The sequence below is a fragment of the Leptosomus discolor genome, chromosome 11, assembly GCF_034619465.1.
Source record: "Leptosomus discolor isolate bLepDis1 chromosome 11, bLepDis1.hap2, whole genome shotgun sequence".
In the NCBI taxonomy this organism is placed as follows: domain Eukaryota; kingdom Metazoa; phylum Chordata; class Aves; order Leptosomiformes; family Leptosomidae; genus Leptosomus; species Leptosomus discolor.
In genome coordinates, this window is record NC_141401.1 from 9,537,431 (window position 1) to 9,551,604 (window position 14,174).

Consider the following 14,174-nt stretch of genomic DNA (forward strand, 5'->3'; position numbering starts at 1 on the left):
TACTGTAAAAAATTTCTTATGTTGAGATGAAAGATGGAGAACCCATTACCAGGAAACTGCTTCATTCTCCCGGTACCATAAAGCCTTGATTGTCTTGAGGATTTGTCAGGCTGTTGTGTGGCACAGGCAACTGCCACCTCAGTTTGGTTCCCCTCCCAACATGTCTACAAAAGCAGAGTGTTTAGACCCAGCCTTAGTTCCTAATGTAAGAGGGTCACTACTGCTCAAGAAAACCCTTCTAGAATGAATTATTGAAGAACTACTGTTTAACCTTTGAAAGCAAATGGAATTTGAGTCAAAACAATAGTTGCCCCAGACTATAAAAGCTTGGAAGTCTGTTAGGTTCTACTCGTGAATTTGCTGAGTTTTGCAGTATCCCCAAAGACTAATTACTGTCATCAGAGCTGATCCAGTTCATTTATTTTGCCACAAGCTGTCTGTTTCTTATACAAGGTACCAGATAATACTTAAGAAGTACTACAGAAAATTAAGGACTTAACATCCACGGACTTCAGGTCAAACCGTGTACTACTTGGACTCTCCAGCAGCACTGTGATAGCTTTTCTAAGAGTTTTCTTACTCAGGTAGACCTTGTGCCATGTTCCAATTTTTTGTAAAGAAATGAGATCAAACATGAGACTCTAAAACACATATTGTAATGTGTTTTCCAAAAATATTAGTGTATTTACACGAATTTCTCATTTTAAAAATATTTTGTACTTGCCTATTTTAAAACATCTAGTTTAAAACCAGTACAGCCAGACGACTACATTACACAAATTTGAAAGAACAGTCACTGTAGATATGAGCAATTAAAAAAATACAAGGAACACATACCATTGCAGTAACAGTAAGTGAGTGCATATTTTTAAGTTGCTACCTTCCACAAATTGTTCTTCCCATAAAGATTGCTTAGTCTGTGTCAGTAACTTGTACTCACTTTTACACTGGAATTTGCATTTAATTTTTCTTCACAGAACCTCCCCCCCACCCCCAGCCCCTTTTGCTTATACAAAGGTTGCAATAAAATGCATTACAGTAGTATTTCATTTACAAAACAAATGACATAAAAACTTGTTTCTTAACCCATTGGATTGTATTTCAGTAAGACAATGTCCTTTCATGGAGGTGCAACAGAGATTCCAAGAGCTGTCTGGATGTGGAGAATGATCTCTCTCTTGAAGCAGTCCTGCCTGGAAAGGGTGACTTGAATTGCTGCTTGATGCTGTGTCAATTCCTCTTTAGAGGGACCTCATCTTCAGGTTTGGCAATTAGGATAGCATGTTAAACGTTGTATTTAGTCAAAATAAATACAAATAAATTAAAAAGAAGTGATGGAAGAAAATTATTTTCTTGTTGATATTGCTTGGAGGAAAGCTTAGCAATGAAGCTTGTGGCAATATCTGGATTATACATGAATGGCATGTCCATTTATTTCAGTAGTACTCTCTGAACAAGGAAAAAACAGCTATGAACATGGCTGTAATTTTGGAGAAAGACAGTAGTGATCTTCTTTCAAACTTTGTTAGGAAGCCATTTTCCTATGGAAAAGAACAAGCACAGTTAGGAACAGCTTTAAAATAACATGTAGGAAAACCACGCCGCACTGTGCTGGTATCTGATTAACAGAGTGCTACACCGTTGTGTGTAGAGGGACAGGTTTTCAGAGCTCTACTTCCAAAAGATTAATAGGGCTTTAAAAACAGCAGCTGAAAATAGCTGAACTTTGCTGAATGTTTGCTTTAGAATCATGGAATCATTTAGGTTGGAAAAGACCCCTAAGATGAGACCAACCGTTAACCCAGCACTGCCAAGTCCACTGCTAAACCATGTCCCTAAGCACCACATCTACATGTCTTCTAAATACCTCCAGGGACGGTGAATCCACCATTTCCCTGGGCAGCCTGTTGCAGTGCTTGACAACCCTTTTGGTAAAGAAGTGCTTCCTAATGTTCCATCTAAACCTTCCCTGGTGCAACTTGAGGCCATTTCCTCTTGTCTTTTATCTGCAAGTCAAGACTGTGCCCTCCCTGTGTAAACAGAAGATGAATGTGATCTCTGTCATCTGAGCCCACATCTTCAAGGAAGATACAAGTACTATGTTTCTGATGTAGTAATATAAATATCTTCCTTTAAGCCTCCTTATTCTGCTGTGGTGAGCCATGTATTATGACAAAATGTTGCCAGGAGTTGATACTTCTCGTAAATAAAATTGACTCTATTTGAAAGAGATGGAGAGAGAAGCCTTTACAATAAATCTGATGCATTAAGGGTCCATGACTCACTATCACCTTTTTTTTTACTGCTACCAGACAGAGAAGGATCAAAACAAGCAAAAAGAAAAAAAAAAAAGAAAAGCAAGACCCTAGAAAACAAATGAGGGAAAAAAGTAATAGCAGGTAGGAAATGCAAGAGAAGTGGAATGAGAGAGGGGTGGAAAGAGAAAGTAACATTTAGATATAGGTAAAGGAAAAAAGTACCAGGGAAATAACTGATGCTGATGTCATTGATTCTCAGCTTCCCCTAACTGCGAAGAAAAAAAGTATGGGCATGATGAATCTACAAAGCAGAAGGGACCTCCCCTCCTGGCAGAAGGGAATTTCAGCAGCTTGGCAAAATAACCCACAAATGCTTTTCTCAGCCTTGACCATGGATAGATGGAAGTTCTGGGATTATTGCAGTCCAAACAGAAAAGATTTAACTCCAGTTGCACTTAACCTGTAAATTTGTGTAAGTAAAACTGAATTGGGGGATTAAATAACGGCTATGTTGAAATCCATAGCAAAAGTACTGACTTCAGCTGGGAGGATCACACCTGTGTATTCTTCCCTTACCTTGAACTTCAGTATTTTTGGACCAACTCCTCTATGGAAGCAAAATTGCTGCACTAACCTTAGGATGCCACTTAACTGTAGATTTAATAATGGGAAGTTTCATGGCATGCATAGTTTAACCTGCTTTGAGCAGGAGGCTTGACCAGATGATTGCCTAAGGTCCCTCTCAACCTGAATTATCCTATGATTCAAGACTAACTCTAGAGTTTCAACTGTTACAGGTACAGAACATGCCTTTTTAAAAAGAAAGTTGTCTTTTAACATTGTTCTATTTAAAGCAGAAGTAAAGCTTTCACTGTACATTTCAAGGAGACATTCCAGACATCCAGTATTAAATCACCAAATAAAACCCTGAATGAAATGCTTTTGACATTATATGTGTGTCTATAACAATAGTTTCCCTTAATTTAAAAAAATCCTAATCTAGATTTTGGTGGAAAATGAGAAACTTACCCAGCCACCGTTTGCATCTATCCATGCAGCTTTGTTGTTTATTATGTACTCTGTGATGAAATAAGAAATCTGCTCCTTCTCCTCTCCAGTGAGCTGAACTCCATGCTCCTGAAGCTTCTTAGTGAGAAGACCTCCAAACGTAAATATGGTCATAATTCGTCCCCAGTTAGTATTTCCATCAGCAAATTTTTCTTCCATGACACCATTGAAAATTCTCTTGGCAACAGCTACAGAGGTAATATCAATCTTGTCCAGGAATGGTCTGAGAGCCTCCTCGGTTTGATCTTGCAGTGAAGATGCAATGTTTCGCAAGACATGAGCAACCCTGGTTTGGGCTGGTCCAAGATGTGATTCCTGAAGCACATATTGCAGATAATCTTGCGCTAAGTAATAAACGTAATAGAACTCAGCAGTTTCCATTTAGAACAAAATGCAGAGCGCAGTGCACCGCTCTTAATCAGGGTCAGTAATGAGCAGCCACAGGACATGCACACAGCTTTGTGTCGTCTGGTTTTGATGGAATTTTTTTGCTTTTACCACAGAAGTTCCTGTAAAACCTAGTGACTTAATGATTGTGTGGGTTGTGGAATATGTCGCAGCGGAAACGAAAGAAAAAGTGTCTGCTCAAGGGGAGAAAACAAGTCTTCTTGAGTGATTTATTATTTCTCTAAATAGTATGATTCCACAACTAGAATCTACCAGCTTTTACCACATTCTTTAGCAGTATAAATTGGCATTTCCTAGGGACTTTTGCTATGTAACACTAGCAAAGGTTTGGCGTTTGGCTTACAAAATGCTGAGAGTGCTGTATGCTAGCAAAGGTTAGGTGTTTAGCTTGAAAAAATATGCCTAAAAAGTATATGCTATAGGAGCATGCAGCCCTTCCCCCCTCCCTCCACTATCTTCCTCCCTTCTAATCTCTTCATTGCCAGGGGTTAAGGCTGCAATCTGTATTGCAGGTTAATGGGTTATTTCTGGTTCACAACTTTTTGAAGAAAATGGTAGACGTTTCCAACAGGACGGAAGAATGGATAAACTTTCCTCAGCACTCAGGGACCCTTACATAACTGCAAAAAGTGGGAACACAACAGTGGTACAAATATGGATGGAAAAAGGGGAAATCCAGCTTTATCCCCTGTTCCGGACTATCCCACACCCTCTCTGTGAGTGCTCTTCAAGGTCGTTCTTTGAAGATTTGAATGGGTAGCTTCAAAGATTTCTTTCCCCCACGGGGAGTTCTGCTGTAAAAAGCATTATTAGTATAAAAGACAATGCTAATGCAGTCAGCATGTCAGAACATGGGACAGAAAATATGGGGCCAAGCTAGTGATGTGTGAAACCATCTGATTTTTTCATGACAGGTAACAAAGAAGTATTATGATACCTACAACAACTTAGCTTAGATTCAAATTTTTGGTGAAGCAGTTATTTTTGGGAGGGACAAGGGGCAGGGGTGTCAAGCCCACTCTTTCCTTACAAACCTCTTCTCCTGATCTTGCTAAAGGGTCGGGATGTGTCTGTAAAGAATCTTGCTCCACTGCAAAAGCTTCGAAGCAGCAAGTGATTTGATGTTTGGAGACCCCCTTCTTTCTCCATCCCCCTTTCTTCATCCCTCTACTTCTTACCCACCTCTCATCCTTCTCTGAAAGCAAAAGGCATTCCCAGCCCCACGCACAAACAGCTCTTTGCCCCAGCGATGGTAGTGAGACTGTTTCCAGTCCCAGGTTCTCCCTGACGCTCAGCTCTAGGGAAGATGAGCAAAGCTGCATGTCTGGTGGCCAGCACAGGGCTCAAGTCTGAAATGTCAGGATAGCAGTGGCACCTAATCATACTGGAGCAAAGCAGATCTAGACTGTGATGCAGCTCTGGTGTCAGTATATTGTTAACCCCAGCCAGCCACCCCAAAATGTGTATGCTGCTGCTCTGACATGACAGTTTTGCAGAAACCCATTGAGTAGACCAGGGTAGTTTCCAGTTCCTTCTTGGGTTTTTTCCTCTGTATGTGGTGAGTCTGGCTCAGAATAACATAGTAGTCTTCCATGCACAGCGGGGTTTGAAACTTCAAGCTGTCACCAGCTTAGCACAGACATCAATCACTTCAGTGATTCAGGAAAGTATTTCCCTCACTTTCTCTTGGAAGCAAGAAAGAGGCGGATTGGCGCTGTGTTGACCTTTGGGAGAGAATAGGTTTAGGAAGGCAGCGTGAGCTGGAAAAACTCTTGTGTTAGATGTTACCCTCAGGGAAGGATGTGATGCTAGGACTGGGAATGGGCTGGGGGTGGGAAGCTAGCTCTCCCCTCCTCCATACACACGTATGGTCTTACCAAAGCTCATTTTGAAAGTTCAGCGGTGTCCTCTATCCAATACCTGCAGCTGCTGCTTTGGCAGAGCTATTCGGCTGGCTTTGCCTTTGTTATGTTCAGCGATTGCAGCAAACTGCCAACATTTTATGAGGAATGCAAACAAACAAACAAAAAAGGATGTGACAGTCCTTAACTCTTCCCAACTCAGCTAAATCTGGGCAGAAATTTCTGGGGCAGAGGGAAGGCATTGCTCTACCCAGACAGCTTCCCTCCTGTCAGATGCTTTCTGCAAACAGGGCTGAGAGAGGTACTTGAGGAAAACTCACAAGAATCCTTTTTCTATATAGCACAGTCTGTGAAGTTATAGATCACTCCTGACTCTCTTAATAATTGATTAATGAAAAGCTTTTTGTATTCTTTGTGAATATAAGTAATAGTTGAGTATGAGAACAGTGAACAATACCTAAGGAGACAAGTTTTGTTTTCTTCACCATCAACAGTGGCAGAGCACAGGCAGAAGCAGATATTTCTTCATTAGTGGAGTGTTTAGGATTCTGAGGAGGGTGATGAAATAAGGCTATGAATATGTCACCATTATTGAAAAAAATCAATGCTAATACCTTGGCAATTTTGGTGCAAATGCTGCCACTTACAGTCTCTTGATCTCTTAAAGGGCTGTAAGGTGAAGCTCAGTGCTCAGCTCCCAGAAGAGGGTGGCAGCTCTGAGCAGATGTCTCTAACAGCGAGCTGTGACACCGGTGACCAGAGCTCAGGATGTAGCTGTTGAAGCTGCCCCAGGTCTATCGACTTCAATTTTAGTCACATTTGGTTTTCAATCGCATGTAGCGGAGGGTGCAATTCCAAGTGTTGGATATTTAGTAGCAATGGCAGTTTATATACCTGTATACACACCTAAAGAGTCAGACCAGAGTGCATAGCCCAGTCTTCCCAAGCTTAATGGTCAACTCTGAGCACTGTAAGAAATCAGCTTTGGGATCTCTTGCCTGTATCGTGCCACTCCAACACTCTGCTTCTCATTTTCTACATTAGGCAGTGCCGTCTTTTCTCTACTAGACTTTATTCACAGTTTGTAATTACAAATTAATACCTTTAACTTAATGAATCTCTACTTTTCTTCCTACCTACTGTATCTCCCCAGTGCTGCATAAACTGTATTCTCATACACTGCAATGCTTCTTCCTTCTTTTCCTCTTTTCTGTATATACTTTGTCTTTTATAAATGATAAGTGGTAATAAAAGGTTTGAAACAGAAGTCAGCTTGAAATGGAAGCTCAAATGCAAACCCTCCCCTTGCTACCTGGCAATAGCAAGGGGCTTCAAATACTTTAATTTAAATCTGTGCTCTGTGGATTTGACTGCACATCCTGCCCTAGCCTGAAAAGGCTTATTTTCCAGAACAGATGGGAACTGAGTTGACAGATCCTCATAAAATTGACTTGTGAGAGACGATGTTATCTCATCGTGTTCGAGACAAAACTAAGCCAAAACGACAAAGGCTTTGTGCTGCATCTGCCCTGCCAGAGTTGTTCCAGTTCCAGGTGAATGTGGGAACCCTAAGTTTTGTCTGGAGGAACAGTCTGAGGCCTTGAGAAAATTATTGCAGAATTTTTTCTGGTTTTCTTCCCTTTTTGATGTCCAAACCAGGGTGATTTTTGTGTGGTGTTGGATTTCATTGCAAAAGAACGGCTCAGTTCACTTGTAGCTTTCCAGCTGTCCTGCACAGCCCTGATATAAGACTTCAGGAGGATTCAGTGACTTTTATTTACCCTCTATTTTCCTATAAATTGGAATATGCAAGCTAGCTTTTCTGTGAGCTGAAATGGTTAGTTGGTATTAAATTCAGAGGCTTGGTTTGCCCAGTGGAGTGCTGCCACCTAGTCGCAGCCGGCCTGGCTGCACGCAGAGGAAGGAGCCTGGCACAGGAGAAACCCGTTGTCTCCCTGGGTCTCGAATACACGTACAGGTCTTCTGTGCTTTGAAGTTCTGCGTGCAGCAAAGAACAAAAATACAATAGGATTGGGACTCAGCCCTGGTAACGATCTAAATTAATAAATGATACTATATTTCCTGAAGAATTCCATCAGCTGGGAAGCACCAAAGTCTCCCACCTGAAGCTTGGAAAGGTCATCTCCATAAGAAGTTTTGGGAGCAGTTCATTCTAAACCACTTCAGAGCCCATCTCCTAATGTTTCTGGGATGGAAACACAATGGCACGATCCTGGATCTCAAATTCTGTGCAACTGAAACAGAGACTTAGAGCCGGGTCACATTCTGTGTGTCTCAGAGATGCACAGAAGACAAGCTCCAGGAAGGATAGGAGGATGTAGCCATTTTTGCATCTTCTGGGCCAACTGAAGTCTTCTGGTCCACTCGGAAAGCCAAAGTGGTGCCCAACATAAACTAAAGCAAGTAGGTCCTCCGGCTTACCGTTGAGCTCTGGTGCAGTCCAGAATGACTGGGGGCTGAGCAATAGGGCAAAAGCTCTCTCCTGCTCCCAGAATACCACGCAGCAAAGGCTGGGAGGATGGATCATATGAAGATGCACACTGTGGTTCCCCATAGTTCAAGCATGGGAAGAATTCTGAGAGGCCATTCTGCTCCCCTTATGACTCCGCTTTAGCACTGCAGCGACATAAGGGGACTATAGGAAGGGCTGGGTTTGGCTGTGTTACTCAGGGTTCACCTGCTGCTTGTCACTTCCTCTGGTAACTCAGCTCAGCTCAGAACTTGGCAGCTTCTGGATCCCAGTTTCTCGTCATCATGAGTCAAGGGGGCAGCTAAACATACAGCTCCACGATGCATGTGCCATGTGTCATCATCTGCATGTGTGTAGACACGTGTTCTACATTCTCATAAGCCTTTCCAAATGTTTATCTAGGATTAAGAGAATTTGAACAAGTATTCATAGTTGTCAGAGGTGAGCCACAGAAAGCTTCCCAGACAATGGGGCATGAACAAGTAAAGTCTTGGTAGAAGCTTAGCAAGCTCTTGCAGATGCTTAGCAAGCTCTTGCAGATGCTGTCTGCTGAAGCCAGCTACATTGCTGAAAATACTTTCTCCCAGAAGGGAAAAGAAAAAAAAGGTCTGCTTGTGAGTATTCATGAAATAAGTCAAGAGCTCATGCCTCAATACGATAATCAAAACTTTGTGTGTCCCTCGCACCCAAAACTCACAGGTGGTCTTGACTTTTTGTTCATTCTGCTGTGACAGGTGCAATGTGAACATGTGTGAAGTCCATTTGTATATTGATTGGCAGCTTTGGTTCAGATCTGTGGCTTCCAAAGACGTAATGCTGTCAGGAGAGACAGGCATTCAACATCAGCTGCACCAGTGCTTTAAAGCTACTTTAAATGGTGGTGATACTCAAAATGGGGTGAGACAGCATTTTAGTAACACATCTGAGCCTTACTTAGCATACAGAGTCCCACTGGATGACAGTTTCAAAATATGAACAAGATTTAGGTGAAGAGTTTCCACTGAGCGTCAATAGGATATAGGTGCCCAGTACCTTTAGGTGCCCGTGAAAAAAATTGCAGCTATTCAATAAGGCTACTAACAGTTTAAAGTTAGGCATGCTTTTAAATTCTTTCCTGTTTGATTTTCCAAGGGAAGCTTATGTATCTCATGTTTTTAAAATAAATCGCTTTAAAATTCAAGCTCGCTTCGCCAGGTCTGGTTTACCTGGATGCCTCCGAGGTTTCAGTCCTCTACATCAGCCCTCCCAGGAGCGTGCTTGCTTCCGTGCTTCTCCCTCATTTAAATCAGGCCTGCATCTGCTGCTGTTCTTCTCCCTTGTTTAAATCAAGCCTGCACATCTGCTCCTGTTACTACTAGAAACCTTTGCACTGGGTCAAGTGTTAGTGATTCATAGATTAAATATCTTTCCTTTAGAAGATAATGTATTCTTTTAATAAATCATTTTACCCCCCCTTTACGATATCCCCTCTGTTGATGACCCAATAAAAGAGGGTTATAGCAACACTAGTATTTCTGCTATAAATCACTCTTCGTGGAGGTCCATAACTCATTTTCAGTTTGTTTTATATGCAGGGTTCCAGACTGGGGGCACATTTGTTTTTATTCCCCTTTCAAATGGTTTTGAATTATTTTAAGCTATAAAAATGGACAAAAATGCAAATGTACAGTGTATAGATCTTTTCCTCTTTTATAACCAATTTGATCTTTGAATAGAAATTATGTTTAAGGAAATAAATGTGTAATGTGATTTCAGTAATTTTCATATGCTGGAAATAAATATTTATATTAAAACACATTTTTGAACCCTAATTCATAATTTTGCTACAATTTTATTACCTTCTCAAAGGTGTACTTGCATGAAAATGTTGTGGTGCTAGTGCCTACTGTTTATAGCCCTTTTTTAAAAAAAAAACAAAACAACCTTCATCTAACATATGAGGAAGGCACAGACTACCTTGCCATTTGGTAGGACTTTTCTGAAGTCTAAATGCAATTGGTATGAAACGACCCTTCTGGAGGGTTTTTTAACCCAAACTGCATTTCTCATTCTTCTGATTTGCACCATTTCAGCAGACACTGCTGTTGGCACTGAGCAGTATTTTCAAACCCACAATGATTATGTGTAAATTGCTGCAAATTATAGCAAGAAATTAGCTGTAACTCCCATGGTATATTTTTATCCTTGTGTTTATTATGATTTTCTGATCCTCAGAAAAGCATGCTGAGATGGCATTTCTGTGCTCCTAGGAGAAGGCTGTGAGCAGAAATAGCTAACTAATCTGTCTCCCCAGGTATTTATACCACATTCGTCGCTGTGCTGTCTGAGCATGTAATACTATCCCCTCAATCTTTTTAAGTGAAATGACGTCCCGTTAAATAAGTGTGAAGGAAGCTGATGCTACCATGACTAGTTATCCAAACCTGCTGCCATTCTGTAGCCAAAGCAGAAAGAAATTTGCTTTTGAGCTCATTTTTAATCATATAATTTTACAGTGCTCTGTGCTTTGAATTATATTTGCTCATCACTTCATTGCCACGGCTGTGTATAGAGCCCCCGGTTCATCTAGGGAATTAAGCCTGTAAGCCTGTTAGTACTGATGCTAATACCGGTGCCTGCTCAGGCCCTAAAATGCTCTGTCTTTCAGAAAGCCAAATTCTTTTAGACCCTTTCAAATAATCTCAATGAAAAGCATCTACTTATTTGTGCTGACTGTTATGGATAATAAAGCAACACCTAAATGCCCCAGTTGGGCACAGGGATTGTCTCGTCCTGAGTGTTTCACCCATTAAAGCCAGGAGGAGGTTCCTGCCCCAGCTCACTGAGTGTGGGGAGAAATGCTGAGCTGACACAAAGCCCACCGGCTTCACAAAACAGCAGGAGTGGGCCCGTGATGGTCTTTCATTAGGCAACGGTGAGGATGATTGCATTTAATCTGCGAGGCATTTTAATGGCTATCGGTAGCAACAGCAAGCAGACTCCACACCAGCAGTTCAGTGTATGTAATTTTGAGTTTCCACAATAAAACCCCAGAATACCCATTCAGCCTTAGCAGACTTGCCTTTGTATCAATTTGGGACTAGATTCTTGGCATGCCAGGGAATTATGCATCAGAATGACTTAATCAAGGGCTTTCGTAGTGTATTCTAGAGCCGAGAAACTTTTTAAAACCCAAATGCAGATGGAAGCTTGGACCCAGCAGCGAGTGCTTTGCTCATGAAGTCAGAGGAGCTCTGCGCAGTCTGACCCCCTGTGCCTCTGCAAAGCTCTATTGATTTTGGTAACTTCATCTGTGCAGGGATGTGAATGTATCTACAGGGAGCTAAATGAAGCCTAAAGTTATCGATTTTCAAAAGAAAAGAACTTTAGTTACAGATCTCCTATGTTTTCTTAATTATTCCTGATTTTGAAACATGACATCACAGCAGACAAATGATATTAAGGAGTGAAAGTAAATAAAACAGCCAGTTTCACATTATTTAGAGCAGCAAGACCAGAGAGAATGGGATTGACTGAGTTAGGCAAGGTTTTTACTTGCTCTTTGTGCTGGATAACTGTTAATCACTCAATGAGAAACACATTTCCAATGGCCAGTGCTCAAGCAACGTAAATAATAGCAACATCCTGGTTTCTCCTTTGCCCTTAATCTCCCTTTGGAGGCTTGACAATAAACAGCCATTCCCAATCTATTTTGCAACCCAAAACCAGATCCAAAAAGCCCCCATCAAACATAATTAGTTCACCTTACATCCCTCCTTTATTTTCCTGAGCTAATAAATGGCCACTGCAGTTCCAGAGGGAGTTCATTTTTCTGGCTGCCTACAGGGGACTGAGAGTTGTCGTCTCATTCAAGTACAACTCAATTGTTAGCTAGATGTATTGGCAGGGACCAGTGCTCTCTACAAAAGGTGGCAAGCCCCAAAATCTAGAGTCATTATATTCCGTGTAAAACTTACTGTTCCTATGGCCTAGCAGACCCCTTCAACTCTCTGAGGCTGTTGAGTTGGCTTCTCCAAAAAACATGCAGATTCCACAATACAACTTAACTTTCTACTTATACCACAGCTTTCCTACACGATCACAAGGAAACTACTAGTCTCTCTGTGATGCAGTTCCCCACTTCTAAAATAGAGGAAATCAGAGAATTACATTCAGGTGTGTGTCTTTTGCCTATGTTTAGCAGCCTCCCCAAGGAGGCATGTTAATGGGAGTTTATGTGTGTGCCTCAGCTGGTCTGGGTCATGCTGGGATGTTTTAGCCCAGGCTATTGATGACAACGTCTGTGGCCACAAGCCAAACGGAGCTGAAGCAGGTAAGAGCTGACTCAAAGGCACATCACTCCAGTCATTTGCCATCTGTGTGTGAGTCAGAGCCCTAATATTTGTTTTCTTCTATCCTTTGTTGGAAGTCAGCGGAGCTGTTTATTTGTACAGCAGCTAGCATGCTGGGACCTTGATCTCAGCCAGGCCTAGGTGCTAGTTTTAATACATAGTCTAATGTAGCATGTATAGAGTGAGATGCTGATTTTGGCATTTACATATATATATACATACCTGTGTGTTTATCTCTTGGATCCCATTTTTCTCCCATGTGATCCTGTAGCTAGCAGATAGAGCTGCCTTAGAGATGCCAAAGATGTAGAACTTGTAATTCTTTTGACATATGTTTTGGTTAAGTCACCAAAGATTGAATGCTTGTGAGGCAATCCGAAAGACAGTTTTATCAAGTTGATCTTTTCAAATCACTTTTCTTTCACAGTAAGGCTTGCTAGATATAAAATTATTCTATTAAACTGTGTAGCCACACTCTGAGGCAATTTGTTTTCTTGTGCATTGATCTTTGATCCAAGGTACTTACTCCTGCTATCATTTTTCCTTTTTAATCACTTTGTTAGAAGCTAATTTTGTATAATCTAGAAATGGTTGTAGAACACTTCTTCTATAGTCTCTCCTTTGTTATTTGCTAATCACTTTTTCTGGATTGTCAGTTTGTGAGTGGATTCCTGTTCAGTAATGGTCAGATTCTTTAGTGTTTAGTGTACTAAATTAATTTGTTGTGTAGCTCTCCACAATAGTTTAAAATGATAGATTTCATAAAAGGGTAAAAACTTCATTTTAAAATAAAGAAATAGTTTTGTCAGTATGTAATGCTTTGCAAATGGAAAACTGGAAATAATTGTAATAGCAATAAACTACATTTGTAGTTAAACAACTTGTAATCTAATAGAAACTGATCTCCCTCAGAACGTAAAACCACAGCACACTTGCATGATGTAGTCAGGCTTTCTGTTCATGGTGTCCAGCTGGATACCCAACAAAGAAAATAACTCGGGTTTTATTGTATTAATCCCTTGCCAAACAACGCTTTCTACATTAACTGTGGCCTCTTGTGAAATTGGAAAGCGGTTTAGGTGCATGGGGGATGTCTAGCTATCGTGTCTCTTCGAGACATTTACGTTTTTGTCCTAAAACATTCATGCAATCCAATCCTCTCTCTTCCTTCCTGCAGATTTAAAGCCCTGTTCTGCAGCCTCCCATGTGCAAGTTTTACTGGTCGTGCATCCTCCTTCATGGAGGGAGGTAGTATGCAGGTGCAGGATCCAACCTGTAAAGCTTCCATCTCAATTCCAAAGAGTTATGAACACTTCTATCATCGTCTGAGGAAGGCGGGCTGGAAAACGAAGTGTGATCCAGAAGCTCACACTCTGGAATAGGGTTCCATTTTAGCTAATATATTCCCTGATTCCTGGTGCTAACCAGATAGGAGTGCAGAGACAAACATTTACAACCCCAATAAAGTGAAAAGTGACTCACTAAAAATGTCACTTCCAAGCTGCAGGACTATTGGCCCTCACTGAATCCAGACCAAATGTGCTCCGTTTACAAGCAAAACCCCAATATTTATTCCTTAGCTGCCAGCCATAAAAAGGGGTTATGCTCTAGGTCGATTGTCCTATACCCTGTGTAGTCATTTCCCCATGCAGGTGTTGCAGTCATGGCTTGGTAATGTTTTACGTCTGCTTTATATTTACACTAGTCAGGTTGCAACTGGATGTGAATAAGGTCAAAATAGGTTCCTACCTTCTGA

The 14,174-nt window shown here is 41.2% G+C and overlaps 1 protein-coding gene across 1 annotated transcript; it reads right to left on the reverse strand.

Moving 5' to 3' along the window:
• Positions 1–1,436: 1,436 nt before the first annotated feature.
• On the reverse strand, positions 1,437–3,707 carry BCL2A1 (BCL2 related protein A1). The gene is made up of 2 exons (XM_009947839.2): positions 3,288–3,707; positions 1,437–1,541 (listed from the first exon to the last, which is right to left on the reverse strand). Exons 1-2 carry the CDS (start codon positions 3,705–3,707, stop codon positions 1,437–1,439), a joined length of 525 nt encoding a protein of 174 aa, XP_009946141.1.
• Between the last annotated feature and the right edge of the window lie 10,467 nt (positions 3,708–14,174).